At 43.6% G+C, this 27,637-nt stretch overlaps 1 protein-coding gene and 1 pseudogene across 1 annotated transcript in view; one reads left to right on the forward strand and one right to left on the reverse strand.

Annotated features, from left to right (window-relative positions):
• The window catches only part of TMC2 (transmembrane channel like 2), a 93,354-nt gene that overhangs the window by 49,906 nt on the left and 15,811 nt on the right, over positions 1-27,637 (reverse strand). Inside the window, exons 3-7 of the mRNA XM_060201732.1 lie at positions 13,400-13,712; positions 12,696-12,845; positions 6,190-6,280; positions 1,397-1,478; positions 216-322 (exon numbers count right to left, since the gene is read on the reverse strand). Coding sequence (XP_060057715.1) covers positions 216-322; positions 1,397-1,478; positions 6,190-6,280; positions 12,696-12,845; positions 13,400-13,712 — 743 coding nt within the window. The remainder of the gene's footprint in view (positions 1-215; positions 323-1,396; positions 1,479-6,189; positions 6,281-12,695; positions 12,846-13,399; positions 13,713-27,637) is intronic.
• On the forward strand, positions 8,384-12,649 carry LOC107522501 (cytidine and dCMP deaminase domain-containing protein 1-like; annotated as a pseudogene).

Here is a 27,637-nt window from a genome sequence, read left to right on the forward strand (position 1 = left end):
TGATTTGTGCCACCTGCGCTTAACCTGCTGCGCTACTGCCCGACTCCCAAGGCTTCCGTTCTTTCTACTGAGTTGTCTGGCAAGTTGATGAGAATACAGAATTTTAAACAAACTACTGATTCTTTGTGAAACTGAGTATTTGACAAACATAAAGGACAATGATGGGCATGACTGGTCTCAACACGATCTAAAAATATGAGGATTTCTTTTCTTACCTCTGGAATTATGACTAGACCAAATATTAAGCCAAAAAGAACTAGATTAACACCATACATCCACCGAAGAAAGATGAAGTATGACGCCACTGAAGAGCCAAAGTGACCTGGAAAGAGAAAAGATGGTAAAATCTTGGTTGCTGAAATAGCTCACTTGGATAGTGCCCTGCTTTAATATATGTGCAATGTGGGTTCTAGCCCGAGCCCCACAACTCTGAAGGAAGCTTCAGTGCTGTGGTCTCTTTCATTCTTTCTCTGCTTTGCTGCCTCTCTGTATCTACCTGAATAAAAAGAGAAAGAAAAGAAAAGATGATAGAGTTCAAGTGTTGCAGAAGAAGGAAGTAAAACAGCACTGAGTACTTGATGTGTGTGGCAGATTTCACATTTTTTTCACATGATTCTGGAATGGACATTCTGAATTTCATTTGTTTGTTTTGAAGAGCTGGGACCTAGAGCATGTGTGATTTTACTGGTCTTGGTGCTTTTCCCATTCAGATGGAAAGAAGAAGAGTGGGAGAGACACTAGCGCATGAGCTTCCACCAGGTTCAAAGCACCTCCCTTGTGGTGCCAGAACTTGAACTTGACCTGTGAGCATGGTTATGATGCTCACACACTATCCACTAAGCTGTTCTTCTGGTCCTCTATTTATTTATTTATTTATTTATTTACTTACTTATTTATTTATTTTCTTTCCTTCTTTCTTTCTCTCTTTTTCTCTTTCTTTCTTTCTCTCTTTTTTTCTCTCTACCTCTCTCCTTCTTTCTTCCTTTCTTTCTCTCTTTTATCCCCAGATAGTATGTGGTTCAGTGGTATTAGCCACCTAAACTCCACAATAAGAAAATAAAAAGTGCAATTTAAATCTTGGCCCTGTATCCAGGGAGGTGACACAGTAGATAAAGCCTTGAACTTCCAAGTAAGAGGTCATGAATTCAATATCTGGCACCCATGTACTAAAAGTCATGCTCTGGTTCTCTTCCTCTCTCCCCATTTCTTCCTTTCTCATGAATAAATAAACAAATCTTTAAATCTTGGACCAACTAACACTGACTGCACACTCTTTTCTAAAGCATCAAGGTCTCTGAACTAGTCTGATCAGTTGATTAAGAACACAATCCACAATCCAAGATCTTGGGAAACTTTTTAGTAAGCCAAATAAAAATAGTGACAACAAAATACTCACTTTCAATGTCTTTGATCTTCATTTCCCAGGGAATACACTGAGTCTTGAAATTATCAAAATCTCTCTTAAACTTGATCCATTTCTGAAATTAAATGGGTAACACCCTCATGAATATACTGCCTTGGACCTGGAAGGGTACACAGATGCTGACGTGCCAACATGGGGTCAGCACATGGACAAAGCTAACATCCCAAAGCTGGCGAACTCAGGTTGCCAGAAGAGGATGTTCAAAACTTCTCTTCATGAAGTCAGGTTTAAGAGAGAAGCCAGGGTAATGAGGCAACTCACATTTGTCTACAGAGCTGATAAAACTTCAGGTTTGGATATCGATTATTTGAGAATTTAGAAATGATGTGTAAATTTCTGTTTAAGGGAATCAAACTGGGTTAGCAACTTCTGATACAAGTTCCTTTAACTTGGGAAGCCGGGCCATGGTGCAGCAGATTAAGCGCACATGGTGGAAAGAGCCCAGACCAGCATCAGGATCCCGGCTTGAGCCCCCTGTTCCCCATGTGCAGGGGGTTCACTTCACAGGCGATGTGAAGCAGGCATGCAGGTGTCTATCTTTCTCTGTCTTCCCCATCTCTCTCAATTTCTCTCTGTCCTATCCAACAACACTGACAGCAATGATGATAAACAAGGGCAACAATAGGGGAAAAAAATAATAATGAAAGTTTCTTGGGAGCCGGGCGGTGGTGCAGTGGGTTAAGTGGTAAGGATCCCGGTTCGAGCCCCAGGCTCCCCACCTGCAGGGGAGTCACTTCACAGGCGGTGAAGCAGGTCTGCAGCTGTCTGTCTTTCTCTCCCCCTCTCTGTCTTCCCCTCCTCTCTCCATTTCTCTCTGTCCTATCCAGCAACAACGATATCAATAACAAAAATAATAACAACGATGATGATAAACAACAAGGGCAACAAAAGGGAAATTTTTTTTAAAAAAAAAGTTCATTTAACTCAAAACAAAAATTCAAGGATAAAAGGACTATCATAAATTCCACTTCCACCTTTGACAGGCAGTCAAGTTCCTAAATCTGATAGGAGTTGGTACTAAACTATGAGATGGGCAAATAACTGGTAACGACTATGGCTCCCCATGCTTCTGGTGAAAGAACAGTTACTGTTTTCTGAAAGAATTAGGAAGACAATTTGCCACTTTCCACAGTTTATTACTAGCCCCTAAATTTGGTGTTTGTACCAGATCAGAATCTGAAGTAGCTTAGATTTGGCTGGATGAAAACTTGTCAACTCTTCCAGGGGCTGCTTTCCAGACACTCCTGCCCAAACTTCTCCTTTGAAATTAAAAATACTCATAGAAAACAGCAAAGAGGAAACAGGAAAAGATTTTAAGATCAATTACTGTTATTACCAAAGCCTCCTAAGAACCTGCTCATGAAAGAAATGTGATCCTTATAGATTTACTTAAGGGTCAAAGAGATGGGTTTCCAGATCTTGAAGCATTGTTTGAAAAATTGGAAAACTTATAAACATAACTAAAAAAAATTAAAAAAGAATAAAATAAAGGAGCCAGGTGGTGGTGCACCTGGTTGAGCGCACATGTTACAATACGCAAGGACCCAGGTTCGATCCCTTGGTTCCCACCTGCAGGGGGAAAGCTTCACAACTGGTGAGGCAGGGCTGCAGGTATCTCTCTGTCTCTCTCCCTCCCTATCACCCCCTTCCCTCTCAATTTCTACCTGTCTCTATCCAATAAATAAAGATAACTAAAAAAATTTTTAAAAAGAAAAATTGGAAAACGTTTCCTCTAGGATACATAAATAAATTTGTGAGCCAGTTCTATAGAATAGGATTCTTTAGCAATAATCCACCAGGATTATTGCAGCAGGATCCTGCTATTCCCAGCAGCTATTTTTTTATTTTAAAACAGAGGGTGGGGAGCACAGCAGGTTAAGCACAGGTGGCACAAAGCACAAGGACTGGCGCAAAGATCCTGGTTCGAGCCCCCAGCTCCCCACCTGCAGGGAAGTCGCTTCACAAGCAGTGAAGCAGGTCTGCACGTGTCTTTCTTTCCCCCTCTCTGTCTTCCCCTCCTCTCTCCATTTCTCTCTGTCCTATCCAACAGCAACAACATCAATAACAACAACAATAATAACTATAACAATAAAACAAAGGCAACAAAAGGGAATAAATAAATAAATATTTTAAAAATTATAAAAAAGAAAACAGAGGGTGAGGTACAGAGAGAGGGCGAGAAAGAGAGAGAAGGAGAGACACTTGTAGCATTGATCTACTACCCTACTTCTCCTGCAAGTAGGGACTTAAACCCAGGTCCTACAGCATGGAAATATGTGGGGTCTACTGGGTGAGCCACCACAGGGTCCTTCAGCAGCATTCTTACTAGGAGAAGTATGGTTTCAGGCTGGTGATATAGATCAGTGTTCAGTGATAGAGCACATGCCTCACATGTGGTCTGTCTGTGTTCCATGAGGCCTTGAATTCTAACCCTAGCATGATAAACAAACTAACTAACAAAGAAAAAAAACAGCTTTTACAGCAAACAACAACGATGCGGTATTATCTATTTCATTTATTTTTAAAAACTGTAATGTGATATTCTTAAAAGGATTTATGTGGGTCAGTGAAATAGTTTTTGGATAGTGCTCTGCTTTGCTATGTGTGAAACCCAGGTTTGAGCCCAGCCCCCACTTCATTGAAGGATGCTTTGGTGTTTTGGCTTCTCTCTCTCAGTCTGCCTCTCTGTCTCTATCTAAAGTACATATACCTGGTAGAGAGTACATGTTAAAATGTTTAAGGCCTCAGTTTCAAGCCTCCAGTTCTTACCTGCAGGGTAGGAAGCTTTACAAGTGGTGAAGCAGTGCTACAGAGACTTTTCGCTCCCTCTCTTTATTTATTTAATTTTTTATTATGCTTATTTATTTACTGGATAGAGATGGCCAGAAATTGAGAGGGAGGGGAGAGATAGAAAGGAGAGAGAAAGAGAGACACCTGTAGTACGCCTCACCACTTGCAAAACTTTCCCATTGTAGGTGAGGACCAGGGGCTCAAACCAGGGTCCTTGCGTATTGTAACATGTGCCCTGAACCAGGTGCACCATCACCTGGGTCCTCTCTCTCCCTCTTTATCTTCCTCTCAAATTATCTCTGTCTCTATCCAAAAATAAATAAAATATCAAAAAAAAAAAAGAAAAGAAACTTGCTGTTTTTTTAAAAAAAGAATGTAGGTGAAGTAGTAAAGGATGACAAAGTAGGTGACATTTCAATAACAGAATGAAAATAAGCATTGCACATAACAAAGACTAACTGAGACAGAAGAAACTGCTTCAGTGATATTGAGTATAGATATGAACAATTTTTGAGGATGCAAAGAGAGGGAAAGCAAAGAATTAAGAATAATGAGGATGGGGGAAGCTTCATGAGTGGTGGATCAGGATGCAAGTGTCTCTTTCCCCCACCTTGCCCCATTTCAGTTTCTATCATAATAAAATTAAAATATTAAAACAATAATGAGTGAAGAGAAGTACAGAGGACAGGGGATAGACAAACACTCTTACCTAAGGAATTTTATGTAAACACCATGAATAGAAATATGAAAAATCAAATGTGCTTGTAGAGATAAAAAACAAGGCATCACAACTGAGGTTATCTCAGAAATAAAATAGATACATACTTCAAAAAGCCTTACAGTTGGTGCATTGCACCAAAGTCAAAGACTCTGGGGTGGGGGCCAGTGTTCAGGTCTGGAACACGATAGCAAAGGAGGACCTAGTGGGGTTGAATTGCTATGTGGAAAACTGAGAAATGTTACGCATGTGTAAACTATTGTATTTGACTATCGACTATAAACCATTTATCCCCCAATAAAGAAAGAAAAAGTTTCACAGTTGCATTTGGGGGATGTGGCTCAGTGGGTAGAGGACATGCTTTGTAAACCTAAAGCCATGGGTTCAATTCCTGGTACTGCATATGACCAAAGTGGAGCTCTGGTGTCTCTCTCTTTCTTCCTCCACTTACCTTCGAAAATACATTTAACTTATTTTTCTGGGAATCAGTCTTCTCCATCAACCCCAAATTACTTGCCCCTAATGTTCCACGTAAAAGAAAAGTAATACTTCTACAATAAATATCTAGGCAAAGGTCATTACCCGAGCCTGAATCAGAAATCTAGATCATGACATGACTCAACAAAGCGGAGCTGCACCGTCCCTCATCACATCACTGTTTACTCCTTTCACTTTACTTTTGCCACCAGGACTTCCCTAAGGCTTCACACCTGCATGATTCCAACGCTTCTGGCAAACTCTTGCACTTTTCCCCAGATACAGGAGAAGAGACAGAGAAGGAGAGAAAGAGACAATGAGACAGTACAGTACTGCTCCAGTGCTCATAGAACTTCTCCATTACATGTGGTGGCTGGGGACTTGAACCCAGGTCTTCTCACATGGTAAAGTAAATGCTCTACCAGGTGAGCAATCTCTTGTCCTCTTGTTAATTCCCTTTATGACCTGATTATAGTATAGTACTTTTGGCTCTTCACCAAATCAAATGATGTGTCCTTATTTGGGGTTTGGAAAATAATTTCCCAGTGGTTTTAATGTCATCAGTCCTGTGCTTTGGTTTTTCACTGGAGAGGAAATAAATCTCAAATGTACTGAAAACCTCACAGGTACGCACAAAGAAAGTGTCTGAATACAGTAGGTATCGACTTGTGGATGAATCGGAATGGCCAACTGGACCTCACACTTAGGATTCTGGGTTAGCTGTACACAGTGAGGCAACTCACCCACATTCAGAGCCTGAGCGAGCCACCTCTGTACACACCTTAGCCATCAGCATCCGGTAGGCATACAGTCGTTTGCCTTTCCCCTTTCCCAGGGCTCCTTCAAACTTCTCCACAAAATCCTGGGCCTCCCTGATTAGATAAAAGATGGGTGGGAATTCAGTTAGTACCCAATCTAAAGAAATCTGAGCTATGATGGTATACATGTGACTGAAAGTCTTAGATTTATTGTTTAGAGAATTTATTTATTTATTCATGAGAAGGATAGGAGGAGAGAAAGAACCAGACATCACTCTGGTACATGTGCTGCCGGGGATCGAACTCTGGACCTCATGCTTAAGAATCCAATGCTTTATCTACTGTGCCACCTCCTGGACCACTGGATTTTTTAAAAAACATTTATTTACTTATTCCCTTTTGTTGCCCTTGTTGTTTTATTGTTGTAGTTATTATTGTTGTCATCGTTGTTGGATAGGATAGAGAGAAATGGAGAGAGGAGGGGAAGACAGAGAGGAAGAGAGGAAGATAGACACTTGTAGACCTGCTTCACCACCTGTGAAGCCACTCCCCTGCAGATGGGGAGCCCCAGGCTCAAACCAGTATCCTTACACCAGTCCTTGGCGCTTTGCACCACATGCGCTTAACCCACTGTGCTACCGCCCGGCTCCGGGATTTTTAATTACATGAAAAGAGAGTCTTTTGTCTTTTCCGTTGAAATTTCTCAAATGACAAGAATAATGCTTGGTACATGGCAGGTATCCTTGTACCAAGGTGCTATATCCTTGAATAGAAAAAGGGGATTTGCAGATATATTTAATCCATATTTGGGAGCTACTCTCAAAGCCCTGATCCAGCTTTCTGGTCCTATTTCCAGCCCTGACACAATCCTCCCAGACGATACTTTTAGCCCACCTGCATATTAACTGTCCAGCCCAGGCAAAAAATTAGTAAAGTTGGGGCCAGGTGGTGATGCACCTGATTAAGTTCCCACCTGCAGGGGGAAAGCTTTGTGAGTGATGAAGCAGCGCTGTAGGTATTTCTCTCTCTCCCTCTTGATCACTCCCTTCCCTCGCAATTTCTGGTTGTCTCTATCCAATAAATAAATAAAGATAATAAAAAAATTAGTAAAGTCAGGGGCCGGGCGGTAGCACAGCTGGTAAAGCACACGTGGCACAAAGCCCAAGGACTGGCTGAAGGATCCCGGTTCTAGCCCCCGGCTCCCCACCTACAGGGCAGTTGCTTCACAAGCGGTGAAGCAGGTCTGCAAGTGTCTATCTTTCTCTCCCCCTCTCTGTCTTCCTCTCCTCTCTCTGTCCTATCCAACAATGACGACAACAATAATAGTAATAACAACACCGATAACAACGCAACAAAAGGGAAAAAATGGCCTCCAGAAGCAGTGGATTCATAGTGTAGGCACTGAGCCCTAGCAATAACCCTGGAGGTAAAAAGAAAAGAAAGGAAAAGAAAAGAAAAGAAAAGTCATGGTCCTAACAGACTATAGCTAAAATAGACTTCCTACCTTCTTCCAACATGAAGACTCCAAATTTCATCTGCTATACTCTTACCTTTAGGTTCCTGGTTATTAAACAATTTATTCTGCTTTATATCTAAATGCTTTTCAGCCAACAAATTAGAGATGTTACCATGATACCAAGCTGACTTCTCTGGGCAGACAACCTCCCTAATGTGTCCTGGAACCCCACTTCCCCAGAGCCCTACCCCTCTAGGGAAAGGGAGAGACAGACTAAGGGTCAACCTTCCAACACCCATGCCCAGTGGAGAGGCAATTATGGAAGCCAGACCTCCCACCTTCTGCTCCCCATAAAGACCTTTGGTCCACACTCCTAGAGGGATCAAGAATAGGGAAGCTTCCAATGGAGGGAATGGGATTCAGAACTCTGGTGTTGGGAATTATATGGAATTGTACCCCTCTTATCCCACAATCTTGTTGGTCATTATTAAATCACTAATAAAATAAAAAATCTGATTTTTTAAAACAAGGAGATTACCTTGGATTCTCTGAAGGATCTAGTATAATTAAACACAGAAGAGAAAGACAGGAGAGTTAAAGAAAGACAGGAGAGAGAGAGAGTAAGTCAGAGAAATTCAAAGCAGGAGAATTCTTGACATTTTATTGTGGGGTATCACATAGAAAATAAGAGAAGGGGGAGGCGGCAGGGGTGGAGTCTGGGCCCTCATCATGCCTGACAGCTGGACATTTCCTATTCTGCTATGGCCACTAGGCTTGGGGTGGAAGAAGCAGGGCGGATGTGAAATCCGGAGAACACAGGGGCTGGGCAGTCAGTCAATTAGTACTCAGACTGGCAGCATGACCAGTCAAAGACCTAGGCTCTCAAAAGTCAACTTTTTCACTCTGCTCAGCCTCTGGATGGAATTGTTTGCAGCAATAGAAGGCCAAAGAAAAAAACTTTCAGGAAAAGGAAGAGGAAAAGTGGGGACCTGTAGAAGACAGTGAAGAAGTGGTTAGAGTATCTACAAACAAACAAAAACAAACAGGTAAAGAAAACTGGTCTTGTGGTGAAAGACATGAAAATTGTTGGTCTCCAGTGATTATTTACATGCTCTCATTAAAGATGGGTCAATGCTGAAAAACTGTGACCTTTATTTTTCCAGAAACCATGTTCTGCTTGTTTAAAAATGATCATAAATCCTGGAGTTAACTGAATTTCATATTAGCCTGCTGATCCAGAAATAAGTTTGCTTACTGAGGCTTCTAATTCTGACTATGCAAAGTTAGATGCCAAAGCAGCGGAAATATAGAAATCAAATAGTTGGACCCATGTGTATGTCTTGCTTCAGCCTCTGGTGTGCTATATGTTGCAATTTGTTGAGGAGATCTTCTGCAAATACGACTTTATTATAAAAATTGCAAGGGGTCAGGTAGTGGCGCACCTGGTTGACTGCACATGTTACAGTGCAGTTTTGAGCCCCTGATCCCCAACTCCAGGGGGAAAGCTTCATGAGTGGTGAAGCAGGGTTGCAGGTGTCTCTCTGTCTCTCTCCCTCTTTTATCTCCCCTTTCCCTCTTGATTACTGGCTATCTCTGCCCAATAAATAAATAAATAAAGATAATGAAAAAAATTTTAAATTGCAAAAAGGTTACCAGATGCTAACACTGACTTTTACTGAATGTAAACAGGAAAGAATAAAAAAATACAAAATAGTATTTTTAATTTCAAATGAAGAAATGCATAAGCAAATATTAATGACTATAGGTTTAGAGAACTTGTGTGAAAATCCATACTTTAGCAATCTAAGGCAGAACATGAAAGACCTTATTCTTCATTGGCCACAGTAGCTTCCAGTGTGCTCAGCTTTAAACACTACAGATTTTACTGTGGCAATACCAAACAGACAGAAAGAATTCATAGCCAACGTTTGCCACAAGAAATTGCATGGCATTTCATGGTTCATGCCAGATTAGAGTTGAGGCATATGGAACTGGTGAGTTGCATGCTTTGCTCTTAAATTAGGACTAATTGGTTGGTTTGTATTTGCCTCAGAAGTAAAGTGGTATTCATCTCATCTGTAGCCTAATTCATTTACTTTTAGGTACTAAAGTTTAGCTGTATGTAGATAGCTCTTAGAGCAGCTTCAGAATTCCTATGACTTTATATCAGTACTACATTTGTAATTTAGGGCCTTATTACATCAATGTTTTTGCTTCTTGCTTTTTTATCATTATTCATGAATCCTCTATTAAAGATTGGACAAGAAAAGAGAGAGAGAGAGAAAGAAAGGGAGGGAGGGAGGAAGGAAGGAAGGAAGGAAGGAAGGAAGGAAAAAGCAGAGAAAGGAAAGGAAAGGAAGTAAATTCCGGTGAAAACCAGTGAGTTTGGAAGAGGATCTTGAGCCCAAATGGGAAAATAAATAGTCCTGCTGATACCTCTCATGGTATGTTAGCCCAGTGAGACCCTGAGCAGAGAATGCAGCCAGGCTATCCTGGACTTCTGACTCACAACTGTGAAGGAATAAATGAGCATTGTTTTAAACCATTAAACATGTAGTTATTTGTTACAGCAGCAATAGTTAATAAATACAGTGTGCAGTTGATATTTGTGGAGCCCATGGGTATTGAGTAAGTGAGTGAACTGCCAGGCAGGTTGGATGAGAAGCATATAAATCATTTTGTCCACTAGCTGTTCTGGGGCAGAGGACCAACACTCGTAAGTGTCAGCTCCTAATGACTTGGTCAACTGGCTGTTAAACTGTGAGTGGCTTGAAATCAGTCAGGTTGGGAATGCTTAAATTATAGCAACAGTAAATGCTACAAATCAAAGTATCTAGTAGACACAGCTCAGTAAACAAGAACATTCAGTAAAGTGAAGGACAAGTGCCTTGGGGCTCCAAGGAGCGGTAAATAACAGCCTGAATGTGGGCAGGAGCAGTAAGAACTTCCCTCAGAGACAACAACTGAATGTGAGTATTACAGGGTGTGTAGGAAATAGCCAGGTGGGTTGGCAAGTAGGAAAGTTGTCAAATTGTTCTACTCAGTAAAGGGTGAAGGGGCTGGCGTGAGTTAATGAGGAAACAGGTGTGAGAGAAGTCAGGGGAAATGGTATTGTAGAGAGATAGAAATAAAAGAGTAACAATCCTATGAAAGTTAATAAACATACATATCATTTAAAATTATTATCTTTATTTCTTGGGCATAGACAGCCAGAAATTGAGAGGGTAGGGAGAGATAGGGATAAAGAGAAACACCTGTAGAATTGCAATCACCAATCGCAAAGGTTTTTCCCTAGAGGTAGGGACTGGGGGCTCGAACCCAGGTTCTTGAACATTGTAACATGTGTGCCAACCAGGTGTGCCAACACCTGGACCCTATACATATCACCTTTAAGAAGTCTTGGGGAGTTGTGCTGTAGTGCAGTGGGCTAAACGCACATGGTGCAAAGTGCAAGGACCGGTGTAAGGATCCCGGTTCGAGCCCCCCAGCTCCCCACCTGCAGGGGAGTCACTTCACAGGTGCTGAAGCAGGTCTGCAGGTGTCTACCTTTCTCTCCCCCCTCTGTCTTCCCCTCCTCTGTCCATTTCTCTCTGTCCTATTCAACAATAACAGCAATAATAACTACAACAATAATAAAACAACAAAAGGGAAAATAAATAATAATAAAATTCTAAATTGTCTTCCAATTTAGAAATAATGAGTTTGAAGACTGAAACAGAGCTTACAGCACACTGAGCAGGATCTAACTGGAGGAGACTTGCCTCACATCTCCCATAGACAGGAAAACACAAGAAGAACCTGAACTGGAATTGGCGTTTGTACCAAAGTAAGAAACTCTGGGTTGGGTGGATGGGTGGCGGGGGAAAATACAGGTCCAAGAAGGATGACAGAGGACCTTGTGGGGGTTGTATTGTTATATGGAAAACTGGGAAATGTTATGCATGTACAAACTATTGTATTTACTGTCGAATGTAAAACATTAATTCCCCAATAAAGATATTAAAAAAAAAAAGAGGGAGAGAGACATCCATAACACTGCTTCACTGATTGTGAAGTCTCCCCCTACCCTGAAGGCAGGGACTAGGGGTTTGAACTCAGGTTCTTGTGTATAGTAACATGTGTGCTCAGGGTGGAAGAGGCAGAATAATGGTTATGTAGACAGACTATAATATCTGAGGCTCCAAGGTCCCAGGTTCAACCCTCATACTACCATATGCCACTGCTAAACAGTGTTCTGGTAAAGAAAAGAGCAGGAGGAGGAGGAAGATGTGCATTCAGTCAGGTGTGCCACCACCCAGCCTATATCACCACAGTCACCGTCATCATCATTTACCAGAGCACTGCTCGGCTCTGGCTTATGGTGGGGGTAACCCCTTTCTTACCATTCACTGAACAAAGCTCACAGAGCAACTTTGTAAGCTTAAGACCAGATTGGGAGAAATTTGGAACTGGAGAGTAGCTAGGACACTCTCTCCCTGCTCTCTGCACTGCAGGTGTGAGTGTGCTATATACAAGCAAATATTCTGGAAGCTTAAGCACACAGATAGTTTTTAACGTGTTGAAATGGAGGGTCACAGAAATCTCCCTCAAGGAAGGCACATCTGTGTTGGGTTGAGGGAGACTCAGATGAAGTAGGACAGGAGGCAGCTGGGGGATAGGAGGGATCCTCCACCACTCTCCCCAGGCCAACATTCCTGCCTGGCTCATTCACTCCTGTTTTGATTCTCATACACTTCTTTGCCTCCCTATCCCCTCCAACATTATGCGTATCCTAGGGATATAAGGGAACCAAAGCAGAGTGGGAGGGTGAATCCCCCTTCTTTTTCCCCTCTCTAATATTTATTTATTAATGGGGGGGGGTGGTGGAAACCAGAGCATTGCTTCAGCATATTCAATACTGGCAATTGAACTCAGGACCTCATGCCAGTAAATTGATCACTCTAGTAACTGCACTACCTCCTGGACCACAATTCTCCTTCTTGCAGAACCCCCTTGGGCAGAGGAGGAAGGCATTGTATGCCTATTAGAAGGAGCTGGGCCTTCTACACTGGCCCACCACCACCTTTCTCTCACCGGAGCTCCGTGAGTTTCTTGGCCATGGGCCAGGGCTTGTTCCGCATGGTGGCAATGAGCTTTTTCTTGTCTTCCACCTGCTCCAGGATATGGGCCAGTTCCTCCTCTGACAAAGACTCCCCACCTGAGGCACTGGAGGCTGAGGATGACCTGGGGGCAGAGTAGGGAGAGTGAAGAGGTGAGTGTCTTCAGGGGATCTGTGTACTGCAAAGGAGAATCATGGGCAAGACTGTGGGCTACTGTCCCCTATGCTCACACAGAGAGTGAAGCTTCCCTTCAATGCAGTGGGGGCCTGGCTTGAACCTGGGTCACATACATGGCAAAGCAGCACATTATACAAGTGAACTATTTTGCCAGCCCCCTCAACCCAGTCTTGCTTATTTCTCTCAGTGGTTCTGCAAGAGGAGTCACCAGCTGGAACTGAGGATACTTGGGAGGCTGACATTCCAACTCTCCACTCAGTGACGCTTCCACTCTGCACCCATGGGACAGAGAATCTCTCTCTGGGATGGCTGGGCCCTGATCCTGGCCCTGCCTCAGAGGGCCAGAAGCTGGGAGGTGCCAAAGGCAGGCAGGGGTAGACTGAAGCAGGAGCTGAGAGGGGGAGTGGCCTCTACACAAGGGCTGGGGATGTGGGCCTCCCCTCAGAGAACAGAGCAGGTTGGAAGGAAAAGGAGAGCTTCTGCATCACCATCACAACACACCTGTGTTTCTTCAGTTGCTTCCACATCTCGTCCTTCCTCGCCCCCTCCTGTCCCTTCTTTGGGGGTGTTCTCTTTTCCTTGAAGGAGCATTTCTCATCCTTTTTCCTCCTTCCCTCTGCCATGCTTTGCTCCCGTTTCCCTGGCTCCTCTCGCCATCTCCTGTGCTCTGTCTCTATCTGCTTCCTCCGTGGGGACGCTGATCTTGGGCTGCCCCCAGCTCGTTCCTTGTGTCCAGGCTGGGCCTTGTGCCTGCCTGGTGCACTGCTGGTCTTGGGTGTTCGCTTTTTTGAGGATCTTCTTTCAGACCTGTCACCTGCAGGGACAGGGAATGGACAGTTTGGGTCTCATCATGCAGATCCCAGGAAAGTTCCACCAGCTGTGAAAAATCAGAAGTCCGAGTTGATTCTTGGAGCTTGTTAACTCCAAAAGCCACCACTTTCTGAGACTTGGATCTGGGACAAGAATGAGTATCTTTCTCTCTGATCAGCTGGTACTCCCATGCTCTCCCTAACCCTCAGAGAAATTTAGAAATGTGTCTTTCATGAGTCCAGTGCTAGTGCAGTGGGTTAAGCACATGTGGCGCGAAGCGCAAGGACCAGTGTAAGGATCCTGGTTCGAGCCCTCGGCTCCCCACGAGCGGTGAAGCAGGTCTGCAGGTGTCTGTCTTTCTCTCCCCTTCTCAGTCTCCCCTCCTCTCTCGATTTCTCTCTGTCCTATCTAACAACAATGACAACAACAACAATAATAATAACCACAACAATGGTAAAACAACAAGGGCGACAAAGGGGGAAAAATGGCCTCCAGGATCAGTGGATTTGTGGTGCAGGCACCGAGCCCCAGCAATAAACCTGGAGGCAAAAAAAAGAAAGCAAGAAAGAAAGAAAGAAAGAAAGAAAGAAGGAAAGGTGTCTTTCCTCTTGTTGGGTGCATGGTTCCTTGGGACAAAGCTGGGTCACCTTCTGACCCCCAGAGTCAGGGCCAGGCGCTCACTATTCCAGAGTGCTCCAGTTTATATCCCTTTGGCACAAAGGCATAATTTCTCTACCAAAACTTTAGATGTGGACAGACAGTTCAAGTTCTGGGGCCAGGCAATGGCATATCTGGTAGAGTATAAGTTACCATGCATTAGGATCTGGGTTCAGGCCCCCTCCCACCTCCTCATCCGCAGGTGGCAACTTTGGTGAAGCAGTGCTATAGCTCTCTCTCTCTCTCTCTCTCTCTCTCTCGCCTTCTCTCTCCCCCCTCCTCTTATCGTCTCGTCTCAATTTCTCACTGTCACTACAACAAAAGAAAGGGGGAGGCGGGGAGCTGGAAAAAATGGTCACCGGCAGTGGTATATTCTCTCTGCTTCCCTCTGTTTCTATCTTTGGGGGGGTGGGTAATGCTCTTGAGCATGTGATTTGTTGACGGTGGTTCTCAGGAGACAAGAGGAGGAGGACCGGGCAAGGGTAGGAACTGGGCACGAGCTTCTGTTGTTTGCGCACGTGGCGCAAATCGCCAGGACCTGAGTAAATATCCCAGTTCGAGCCCCCCGCTCCCCACCTGCAGGGGAGTCGCTTCACAAGCGGTGAAGCAGGTCTGCAGGTGTCTATCTTTCTCTCCCCCTCTCTGTCTTCCCCTCCTCTCTCCATTTCTCTCTGTCCTATCCAACAACAACGACATTAATAACCACAACAAGGTTGGGCTGCTGAAGCTGAAAGGCTCCAACCAGCTTCGTTTTCCACAGCCTCTCTCCCAATGCTTGCTCACCCAGATGAGGATGGGGACAGGAGGTGTGCACAGTATTTAGTGGCCCTGGGTTTGATCCCCAGCACTGCACAAGATGGAAGAACAATGCTCTGGCCTTTCTCTCTAGTAAAAAATAAAAATATGGGTGGGAGATGCCTCATCCAGTAGATGGCACACTCAAGGGCCTGAGTGTGAGTTCCTGGTCAGCTCATGGGGGCCCCTACACAGAAGAAACTTCATGAGTGGTGAAGCAGTGATGTGAAGTCTCTCTCTGCCTCTCTGTCTCTCTCTCTCTGCCTCTCTCTGTCTCTCCCTCTCTCTCTGTCTCTCACCCTCTGTTTGCAACCACCCCCCACACACTAAAATAAAATAAAATAAAATAAAATAAAATAAAATAAAAAGAATCTGTCTGGAGTAGTGGTGTGGTGGATCCTGCAGGCAGGAAAACCCTGATGACAAAATAAAAGTCTCAGTTCTGTTTAGCTTTTATTTATCTCTGTGACCACAGATTACACAGACCTTATTTCCCTGCATGGTTTGGAAGGTTAATTAATAGCAGAGGTAAAAGGGGCTGGGATATAAGTTGCTGGTATGGTTCCTGATTCATAGGTATGAGGACCTGGGTTTGACTGCTGAAAAAAAAAAAAAACAAGCAAACAGGACAGGTTGTTCCTCCTAGATGTAAGTGGGGTGAGATCCTGAAAGGTTCTAAGCAGAGGTGACATGATTAGTTTTGTGCTTTCACAGACGTTCCAGTCAGTCACTCACATCCTAATGGAGGGACCTTCTTGATAAAGATACTGTATCAGAAGTTACTTTCATAAGAAGAAACTGTAAACTTAAAAGGACAGTGAAAGAATTGCCCTGACTTGACTAAGATAGAGAAAATGTATAAAAACTGAAATGAGGGAGTCGGGCGGTGGCGCAGCGGGTTAAGCGCACGTGGTGCAAATCGCCAGGACCTGAGTAAAGATCCCAGTTCGAGCCCCCGGCTCCCCACCTGCAGGGGAGTCGCTTCACAAGCGGTGAAGCAGGTCTGCAGGTGTCTGTCTTTCTCTCCTCCTCTCTGTCTTCCCCTCCTCTCTCCATTTCTCTCTGTCCTATCCAACAACAATGACATTAATAACCACAACAATGTTAAACAACAAGGGCAACAAAAAGGAAAATAAATAAATAAATAAATGAACAAAAACTTAATTAAAAAAAATGAAATGACTGGACTTATAGTTTCCACTCTGATATGCAAAAAGCTTAGAAGTCACCACATTCTAACAGCATGGAAAAAAAAAAGCCAAACAAACTGAAAGTCAACAATTCAGATTCATCTGAGTTTACAGGGCATGCTCCTGTTCCAGGAAACAGAAAGTAGCAGAAAATCTCCACGGGAGCCACTACTGGCCATGTTTTAAGGGGTACCTGGGACACACTTTCATTTCAGACTAACACACACTGATGTGGACACAGCTGTCCTGGAGGAAGAGGTTTATAGTACTCAGATCCAGAGGACTCCTGAGCTCTGCCACGTACAGCCACACGGGGATGCAGCAGGTTCAGTTAGGAAGCAGAGGGAAGGGGGGGGGGGAAGAGAGCCTTTTTAAAAAAAAAAGTTTTTATTTATTTATTTATTTATGAGAAACATAGAATGAGAGAGAAAGAGCCAGACATCACTCTGGTACATGTGCTGCTGGGGATTGAACTGAGGACCTCATGCTTGAGAGTCTGATGCTTTGTTCACTGTACCACCTCTTGGACCACAAGAGAGCCTTTTACTTCTGTGAGAGAATTGATTAGGCAGTTTAAATATGAGTTTAAATGAGGCTGGCAAGTTTAAATAATTTTTTAAAGGTGATTACTTTCTTTCTTTCTATTTATTTATTTACTTTCCCCTTTTGTTGCCCTTGTTGCCTTTTTATTGTTGTTATAGTTATTATTATTGTTGATATTGATGTCATTGTTGGATAGGACAGAGAGAAATGGAGAGAGGAGGGGAAGACAGAGAGAGGGAGAGAAAGATAGACACCTGCAGACCTGCTTCACCGCCTGTGAAGCAACTCCCCTGCAGGTGGGGAGCCAGTGGCTCAAACTGGGATCCTTTTGCCGGTCCTTGGCCTTTGTGCCAAAGTTTAAATAATTTTTTAAAATATTAATTTATTCTTTTTTGCTGCCCTTGTTGTTTATTGTTATAGTTATTGCTGATATCGTTGTTGTTAGATAGGACAGAGAGAAATGGAGAGAGGAGGGGAAGACAAGAGAGGGGGAGAGAAAGATTCATCGATTGTGAAGCGATTCCCCTGCAGGTGGGGAGCTGAGGGCTTGAACCTGTAGACTCATGCTGGTCCTTGTGCTTTGTGCTACGTGCACTTAACCCACTGCGCTACCGTTCAACTCCCAAATTTAAATAATTTTAGTGGGCTCTGAGGCATTGGGTTGTCTGGACAGCTGTTAGTATGTGACCCTGGGATGGTTTGAGCAAGTAACCCAGAATATGAGAAGCTGATAAAGAAGGTAGGTGGGCTGTGAGCTAAGGGCTGGTTTACTTATAATGTAAATAACGTATAATGACTTATAATGTAAATGACGTATAATGGTTATGCAAAAGATTGCATGCCTAAGACTCTGAGGTCCCAAGTTTGATCCCCAACACCACCACAAACCAGAGTTGAAAAATGCTCTGGTCTCTCTGTATCTTTCTCTCTCTCTAATGAAGATAATTTTTTTTTAATTAAAAAAAAGGAAGAAATTTTTCTTTTTAAAAAAAACTTTAAAATACTATTTTTATTTGATAGAGACAGCCAGAAATCAAGAGGGAATGTGGTGATAGAGAGACAGAGAGACAGAGACACCTGCAACACTGCTTCACTATTCACAAGGCTTTCCCCCTGCAGGTGGGGACCAGGGGCTCAAGCCCTTGTGTACTGTAATGCGTGCACTCAATCAGGTGCGCCGCCACCTGGCCCCAGGAAGGAATCTAAAAAAAAAAAAAAGATATATATTTTCAGGTGGATTTCTTGCCAACTCTAGACATTAGCTAAACTAAAACTGAGAGGGGTAGTGCTACTGGAATCAGCAAGACCTTCAGATATCAAAGTCTAAGAATATAGGAAATGATAGGATAACGTAGGCAGGGAGGAACACACACTGCAACTGATGAATTGCCAGAGGCTCAGTGCAGAACAGCTTGAGAGTTAAAAACAGCAGGGACCCAATGCTGGGAGAAGGCACACACTTTTATGAGTGTTACCTCCAGGAGCCCTATCTGATTCTCACTGTGCCTGCCAGAGGTGAGTCCTGAGTGCTTGCTTCCTTCCAACAGGGTTGAGAGCAACCATTTTGAATCAAGAAAACTAACTCTGTTCTCCTTAGTAAAGCCTACCCTCTTCAAAAACCAGCCAAGACAAATAAGCAAAAAACCAAAAACAAACAAGCAAATATGTCCTAAAAGGAAACTTTAGGTGAGTTTTTTAAAAATTATTATTCAATAAATGTTTATTTGTAAGAAATTCACTTCAAATGTGATGGTATAAGCAGGTTAATATTAATGAAAAATGGCACACCATGCAAACAGTAATCATAAGAAAATTTGTGTGACTATATTAAAATCAAAGTTAACTTTAGAGCAAAGGAAATTACTAGGAATAAGTAAATAAAGACAAGTGCATCTATTGACTTAAAAAGCAAACCAATCCTAAAATGTTTAACTGTTTTTGTGACTCTAACCAAGCTGGGGAGAATACCCAGCTCAACTACCTCTGCCCATCTTGTCTCTCGTAGGGGGAGAAAAGCTAAGAAGCATTTGTGAAAACCACAGTCTAGGGACACAGTTTCCCTAAAAGCAAGAAACCTGATCATAAGACAGTAGCCAGGACCTTCCACATGTAAGTCCTGGTCTCCACCACTGAGTCATCTCCTCGGCCACTTAATTTCAGACAAAACAGATTTCAAAGAAAATAAAATCAGGGGTCCGTGTGGTGGCACACCCAGTTAAGGGCACATATTTCCATGCACAGGAACCCAGGTTCAAGTCCTAGAAAGCTTCATGAGTGGTGAAGCAGTGCTGCAGGTGTGTCTCTGTCTTTCACCCTCCCCTCCGTCACAATTTCTTTCTGTTCTAGCAAATAAAATAGTTTGAAAAAACTATATTGTGGTCTGGGAAGTGGTGTAATGGATAAAGCACTGGATTCTCAAGCATAAGGTCCCGAGTTATATCTGGTTCTTTCTCTCTCTCTTCCTACCTTCCTCATAAATAAATAAATAAAATCTTTAAAAAATAATAAAAATATTAAGAAAAATAAAAGACAAAATATTGTAGAATTTAACAAAATTTATGCACCTTCACTGAATCCCAAAAATTTTTGACAGCTTATTTTCATTTCATTTAGTTCATCAATCATTATTAAATCGGTAAAAAGGTAAAAAAATAAATTTATTTCAAATATTATTTATTGATTTACTTTTTTACCAGAGTTATTGCTAGGTTCAATGCCTACATGATAATCTACCACTTCTGAAGACTATCACTACCCCCCCCTTTTTTTTTGCCTCCAGGGTTATGGCTGGGCGCGGTGTGGGCACTACAAATCCACTGCTCCTGGTGGTCAAGGTGGGAATCCAAGTCTCGAACCTGGATCTTTGCATGTCCGTGCACTTAACCGGGTACGCCACTACCCAGCACCTTATCTCCCCTTTTGTATAGCAACAGAGAGAATTGAAAAGAAAGGGGGAAAATAAGAGAGTGAGAGAAAAAGAGACATCTGGGGCACTTCTTCATGACTCCGGAAGCTCCCTTCCTGCAGATGGGGGCAAAGGTAACCTGTGCTCTATCAGATGTTTATTATTTATTATTATTATTTTTTATACTTTTTTTTATTTCTCTCAACACTTCTTTGTCCTGTCTGCTACATAAGAGTACTTTTCGGGAGTCGGGTGGTAGTGCAGTGGTTAAGCGCACGTGGTGCAAAGTGCAAAAACCGGCATAAGGATCTGTTTGAGGCCCGGGCTCCCCACCTGCAGGGGAGTCGCTTCACTGGTGGTGAAGCAGCTCTGCAGATGTCTGTCTTTCTCTCCCCCTCTCTGTCTTTCCCTCCTCTCTCCATTTTTCTTTGTCCTATTCAACAATGACATCACCAACAACAATAAAAACAACAAGGGAAACAAAAGGGAAAATAAATAAATATAATAAAAAAATAAAGAGTACTTTTCATCGAACATAAAATAGAAAAGGAGAAAACTTAAAATCAGCATGTAGGGGGCTGGGTAGTGGTGATGTTACAATGTAAAAAGATCCAGGTTCCAGTCTCTGGTCTCCACCTCTTCATGAGCTGTGAAAAAGTGCTGCAGGTGTCTGTCTCTCTCCCTCTTTACCTTCCCCTTCCCTCTAGATTTTCTCTCCATTTTTATCCAATAAATACATATAAAATATTTTTTAATAAATTAGTATTTAAGCTTTCACTTCAGGAAACCAAGAGAAGATCAAGTTAGGCCTAAAGTAAACAGAAGAAAAGAACATAGTAAAAGATCAGAGTAGAAACCAATGAAATTGAAATCAGGAAAAACAATGGAGAAAATATGAAACCAAAAAAGTTGGTTCTTTGGAAATATCAGTAATACTGACAAACCTCCACGGGACAGAGTGTGAGAATGTGCATATCACCAGACCTATGACCAGCCAGCAGAGTCCTAGAATAGAGCTAAGCTGTGGGAGAGGGCAGAGGAGTAGCCAGAGGGGCACAAGGAATGACCACGGAGGGCTTCCTGGGCTCTCTTTCAAGACCCATATTGCTAGAAGGGGTTGGAGAAGACAGTCAATATGTTTGCATCCTATTCAGAACTCTTTGTGACTCAATCAGCTAACAAATGGGTTTCTTTTGGGTAATCAACTGTACTGAGCATTCCTCCAAAACTTCAGATAGCTTGAGGGTTCATACTTTCCCCCCAAACTGTAACCCCGATGTAAGCTCATTTCCCAGATGAACAAAATCCATGTGGAAGGCGAACACAAACCAGCATTTCCCTTTCCCTTTTCCCCCTGAAACCTCTTCTACACAGAAAACAAGCTGCTTTCTTTGAGTTTTTCATTCACTCAGTTTTCAATGAGCTCCACATAATGCATAATTCAGGCACTAGAAAGGCAGCTGTCACATTAGGAAGGCCTCCAAGACCAGCAAGTGCTCCTTTGCATCCAATTGGTTTCACATCTACACACCTGGCTTGTAGAGTCAGAGAATTCAGAAAGAAAAAGGCCCAGGAGTGGGTCAGCCTGCCCTCCAAGTCTGTAAGCTCAGCATTTAAGCTCATTTACCAGATGATTCCAGAGGAGGGACAGCTCTGACCTTCCTTTTCAATTAATGGTACAGAACTTTGTAATTATTTTGAAGAGCTTTGTATTCTCAGCCTCTGCTTCCCACCCACCTCCCCCAGCAGAACATAAGCTGAAGGAATAAGAGATCAGGTCTCCTCAGTGGTGACTCCAAGGAGGATTGAAAATGGAAACCTTGGCCCAGAGAGACAGCTCCAGATGGAAGCCTTTATGCAATTGGGCTTCATTGAATTGAATGGATCCCCACTATTTAACTTCACTGCCTTCCTTAAGCCTTTGGACATCCTGCTGCATTTGTTTCCTCTGTGCTGTGGGGAGGGAGATGGCGAGGGGAGGGAAAGGATATGTGTGGCATTTATCAGTAGGTCAAGGTTTAGTTTTAAGCAAAATGGGTTTCCATTTAGTCCTGCACAGGGGCTCTTTGTCCACATTCTCTCAGGAGGCTGGTCCCTTCTGCTGGGCTGGTGTGTGTGTGTGTGTGTGTGTGTGTGTGTGTGTGTGTGTGTGTGTGTGTGTGTGTGTCTGAGAGAGGGAGAAGGAGACAGAATAGGTTTGGAACCAGAATGTAGAGAAACAGAGGTCCATTGCTGCCTGGGATTCTGTTTCCTCACCTGTAAGCAAGGCCCCCTACCTGGGATGTGCTTAACCTGTGGGTAAGGCTTTTGCCCTCCAAAAAGCAGCAGTCTCCCCTCTCTGACTTTGGTTTCTCCTTGAGTCAGAAATTCTCCTCCCTTCCAGGTCCTCAGTGGCTCATAGAAAAAATGGGAAGGTGACCCAGCACCCACTCACTACTGCTGGTATCCAGTGTGATTCCTCCAGCCACTATGCTGGTCAGTGTCCCAACCAGGGACCTGGGAGAGAGGGACAGAGCCCTGAGATGTTTCTCAAGGCTCAATTCAAAGTGCTACTATACACTGAGTGCCTCTCCTGACACCTCAGAATGAGGGCAGATCCTTTCTTGAAGCTCCTGTCTTCTTTCCAGGTTAAGCCGTTTCAGGAGGGCTATAGGCATCTTATTAAAAAGGGAGGGGTGGAGAGGTGGAGTGAAGGAGGAGGGTAAAAAAGAACCTTGATGGCTGGAAGACTGAATTGACACTGCAGCCTCCCTAGGAGCTTGGGACACTCTGGGAAGCCCCTCTCCTCTCAAATCCCCCATTTCATTATGAGACCCCCTTATCTGGTTAATGGCTGCCTTAGTAATGAGTCTGGCTCTAATGATTTGACATTTCCCCAACACCCTGCAACAGTCATGAGGTCAGAACACCCCTGCAAACCACTCTCTTAGGACAAAAAAATCTGTTGGGATTGCTAAAGGGAGGCCCTGGCTGGCTCTGATGGCCTCTTCCCTTGAGGCAGGCACTGTGCAGGCACTATGCTCCTGTCAGTTTCCAATCTCTCCAAAAGTCCCCCCAGGGTGGTGATGACTGCTTTCTTCTCACCAACAATGACGCAGGGAGAGGTTGGATAACCAGACTGAGCTTGCTCAATGCATAAATGACAGCCTCTGGGCTCAAAGCCAGGTACCAGCTGCTTTCCGGTTCCCTGCTGCCATCCAGGAACCCCACCATGGCATTCCACAGAAACGAGAACTCACCTTCCTTCCCCAGGCCCTGTTGTTGATGGCTCATGGTCACCAGGGCTCGCCTGGCCAGCTAGGAGGGCTCATAAGTCTTGCTTGAGCCTGAGCTGTTTTCCTGCCGTCATGGTGTCTGACCCCTGTCACACCTTGATGGTAGCTGGGGTTGTTTGAGATTGAACATGGAGGTGGTGGAATTGGAGAGAGAGACTGGGAAAGGAGGCGGGGTGGTGGATTCCCAGTCTTTCAATCCTGCTACACACTTGTCTGCTCAGGTTTCCCTGCAAAGAGGTGGTGTGGCCTCATGTTTCAGGCATCACTTACAGGTCCAGAGGCCCTGGAGGGCCAGGAGCTGCTGGTTCCTCTCCTGGCAGTGACATTCTTATGCTCCAGCTAGGGGAGGTGTATATGCTTTCCCTGTCTTGGGTCCCTGGTTGGGACAGGCCCCAGAAAAGTTTCAGGATGTTTGTGAAAGACAGGGCCCTATTTAACAAGTTAATTCCCAGACCAACACTGGGTATTTGAGTCAGTAGGACTGGTAGGGCCCTAGTGGCTCTGCACTGAGTCCGGAGCCTACTCTGATGAATTGCCTGCTCCCACTCTGACAGCCTGCTCAAACTTGGGAGTAGGGCACCTTTCTTGTCATACATGTCCAGATTTGAGTCCCAGGTCCATGAGGGACAGCCACAACATGGGGGCAGTGCTGGTGCTGTTGGTGTCTCTCCCTCTCTTTCTGTCCAAAGTAAAAATAATGGAAAAGTTGGTCCAGGAGCAGAGAAATCACTCAAGTTGGATGTTAAGGATGTACTTTTTTTTTTTTTTTAACCAGAGCATGGCTTCTGGTGGAGCTGGTGATTGAACCTGGGATTTGTGGTGAACCTTGAGCAAATAGATCTTTCTGCATAATAAACTGTGCTATCTACCTAATCTAGTTAAAGCAGAACTTTTTCTTTCTTTATTTATTAATATTTTTATTTTAGTTTAGTTTAGAGAGAGATGCAGAGAGGGAGACAGAGAGACAGAGAAACACCAGAGCACTGCTCAGCTCTGGCTTATGGTGGTGCTGGGGACTGAACCTGGGACTTTACAGCCTCAAGCATGAGAGTCTTTTTGCATAACCATTATGCTATCTCCCCCTTTGTTTTTGTTTTTTACACAACACTGCTCAGCTCTGGCTTATCATGGTACCAGATATTGAACCTGGGGCTTTGGAGCCTCAGGCATTAAAGTCTTTTTGGTTAAGAATTATACTATCATGGGAGTTGGGGGCTAGCGCAGCAGATTAACTGCAGGTGGCACAAAGCCCGAGGACCGGTGTAAAGATCCCGGTTCGAGCCCCCGGCTCCCCACCTGCAGAGGAGTCGTTTCACAAGTGGTGAAGCAGGTCTGCAGGTGTCTATCTTTCTCTCCCCCTCGTTGTCTTCCCCTCCTCTCTCCATTTCTCTCTGTCCTATCCAACAATGATGACATCAATAACAACAATAATAACTACAACAATAAAAATGGGGCAGCAAAAGGGAATAAATAAATATTTTTTAAAAATTATACTTTCAGGGGCTGGGTGGTAGTGCAGCAGGTTAAGCACACCTGGCATAAAGTGCAAGGACTGGTGCAAGGATCTCGGTTCGAGCCCCCGACTCCCCACCTGCAGGGGGTCACTTCACAAGTGGTGAAGCAGGTCTGCAGGTGTCTATCTTTCTCTCCCCCTCTCTATCTTTCCCTCCTCTCTTGATTTCTCTCTTCCCTATCCAACAACAACAATAGTAAAAGTAGCAATGATAAACAACAAGGGCAACAAAAAATGGAAGAAAATAAAATGGTCTCCAGGAGTGGTGGATTCCTAGTGCAATCACCTAGCCCCAGCAATAACCCTGGAGGCAAAAAAAAAAAAAAAAAAAAAGAGTTATACTATCTCTCTTCTAGGACTCTGCTGGGTGGCCACAGGTCTAATGATAGGCATGTTCTCACACTCTGTCCTATGGAGGCTTGTCAATTACTGATATTTCCAAAAAGTCAACTTTTTTGGTTTCATATGTTCTCCTGTTTTCAATTTCATTTATTTCTTTTTTTTTGAAAATTTAAAATTTTATTTATTTTTTCTTTTATTGCCCTTGTTGTCTTAATTTCATTTATTTCTACTCTGATTTTTTTTGGCTCGGTGGTTGCTCCATGAATCCACTGCTCCTGGAGGCCATTTTTTCCCCCTTTCATTGTCCTTGTTGTTGTAGCCTTGTTGTGGTTATTGTTGTTGTTGAAGTCATTTGTTGTTGGATAGGACAGAGAGAAATGGAGAAAGGAGGGGAAGAAAGAGAAGGAAAGAGAAAGACACCTGCAGACCTGCTTCACCTCCTGTGAAGCGACTCCCCTGCAGGTGGGGAGCCAGGGGCTCGAATGTGGATCCTTACGCTGGTCCTTGTGCTTTGCACCACGTGCTTAACTTGCTGCGCTACTGCCCAACCCCCTCTACTCTGATTTTTTTACTATGTTCTTTTCTTCTGTTTACTTTAGACCTAACTTCATCTTCTCTTGGTTTCCTGAGTTGGAAGCTTAAATACCAATTTTTTTTTTAATTTAAGAAAGGAGACATTAACAAAACCATAGGGTAAGAGGGGTATAGTTCCACACAGTTCCCACCACCCGATCTCCATATCCCATCCCCTCCCTTGACAGCGTTCCCATTCTCTATCCCTCTGGGAGTATGGACCCAGGGTCTTTGTGGGTTGCAGAGGGTGGAAGGTCTGGCTTCTGTAATTGCTTCCCCGCTGAACATGGGTGTTGACTGGTCAATCCATACTCCCAGTCTGCCTCTCTCTTTCCCTAGTAGGGTGGGTCTCTGGGGAAGTGGAACTCCAGCACACATTGGTGGGGTCGTCTGTCCAGGGAAGTCTGGTCGGCATCGTGCTGGCATCCAGAACCTGGTGGCTCCTTGGTCTCACGTTTAGAATGCCTCCTTGCTTGTCCTGCTGAAGGCCAGGATCTCTAAGGCTTTCTAGCAGTTGTTGTCAGAACTCATGCCGGCAGCTGCTTTCCAGTCGTCATCTTGGCTCCGCCCCCTAGATACTAATTTAAAAAAATTATACATATTTATTGGATAGAAATCTAGAGGGAAGGGGAAGGTAAAGAGGGAGAGAGACAGACACCTGCAGCACTTCTTCATAGCTCATGAAGAGGTGGAGAACAGAGGCTGGAACCTGGATCCTTGCACATTGTAACAACAGGTGCAGAAAGTGGACAAAGAAGAAACTGTCTAGACATAGCCCCACTTGCAGGACAACCCTCCTGTGTGTCCCTACTCAGTGACAATGACAAAACCTGGTGGTGTGGCCACAATATTGGTTTTGTGTTGTCTGCATTATACTAGTGGAACAGTGTCAGGCTGCCATTGTTCACACAAACTTTCAGATGGGAGCACCTTCGGGATCTCTGGTTTTAAGTCTTCTGAGATATGACCTGGAGCCAGAGGGTTGGTTGTAGTGGGAGCCTGATGGTGGCACACTGGTTAAGTGCACAGAGTACTAAGTGCAAGGATCTGGGTTTGAGCAGGGTTTCTGCAGGGGGCACACTTGACAAGCTGAAAAGCAGCTCTGCAGGTGTCTGTCTTTCTCTCTCTCTCCCCCTCCCCTCCTCTCTCAATTTCTCTCTGTCTTAGCCAATAAAATGGAAAAAATGGCCACCAGGAGCAGTGGATTTGTAGTGCCAGCACTGAATCACAGTGATAAACCTGGAGAAAAAAAAAAGAGGGGGGGCAGGCAGTGGCACACCTGGTTAAGTGGACATATTACAACGCACAAGGACCTGGGTTTAAGCCCCTGGTCCCCACCTGCTGAGGAAAAGTGGTGGAGCAAGGCTGCAGGTGTCTCTCTGTCTCTATCCAATAATAAATAAATTAATTAATTAAAATAGAGTTGGCTATGGCTGTGGACAACTATTAACATGGCTGTTTGAGAAAATATTTTCTATTCATCCTAAGTTATAAATGCTAGCTTCTTCTACCTTTTTAAAAAAACTTTCTTTTAAGTCTTATAAATCACTAATCAATATGAGAGGGGAAAAACAGATTGAGTGTCTTGAACTTTTTGATGCATAGACCCTAGTTCTGAGTATATATTTCTTCATTCTAAGCACTTAAGGCTTCGAACTGGTGATCTGATTGAATTTTAACAGTGAGATTAAATTTTTTTTTCAGTTTTCAATCATGCCTTTATTTTTATTTATTTTTAAAAATTTCTTTATTGGGGAATTAATATTTTACATTTGACAGTAAATACAATAGTTTGTACATGCATAACATTCCCCAGTTTCCCATATAACAATACAACCCCCACTAGATCCTCTGAATCCTTCTTGGACCTGTATTCTCCCCACCCACCCACTCCAGAGTCTTTTACTTTGGTGCAATACACCAATTCTAGTTCAGGTTCTATTTGTGTTTTCTCTTCTGATCTTGTTTTTCAACTTCTGCCCGAGAATAAGATCATCCCATATTCATCCTTCTGTTTCTGACTTATTTCACTTAACATGAATTTTTCAAGGTCCATCCAAGATTGGCTGAAAACAGTGAAGTCACCATTTTTAATAGCTGAGTAGTATTCCATTGTGTATATATACCACAACTTGC

This window comes from Erinaceus europaeus, chromosome 1 (assembly GCF_950295315.1).
Source record: "Erinaceus europaeus chromosome 1, mEriEur2.1, whole genome shotgun sequence".
NCBI classification, from domain to species: Eukaryota; Metazoa; Chordata; class Mammalia; order Eulipotyphla; family Erinaceidae; genus Erinaceus; species Erinaceus europaeus.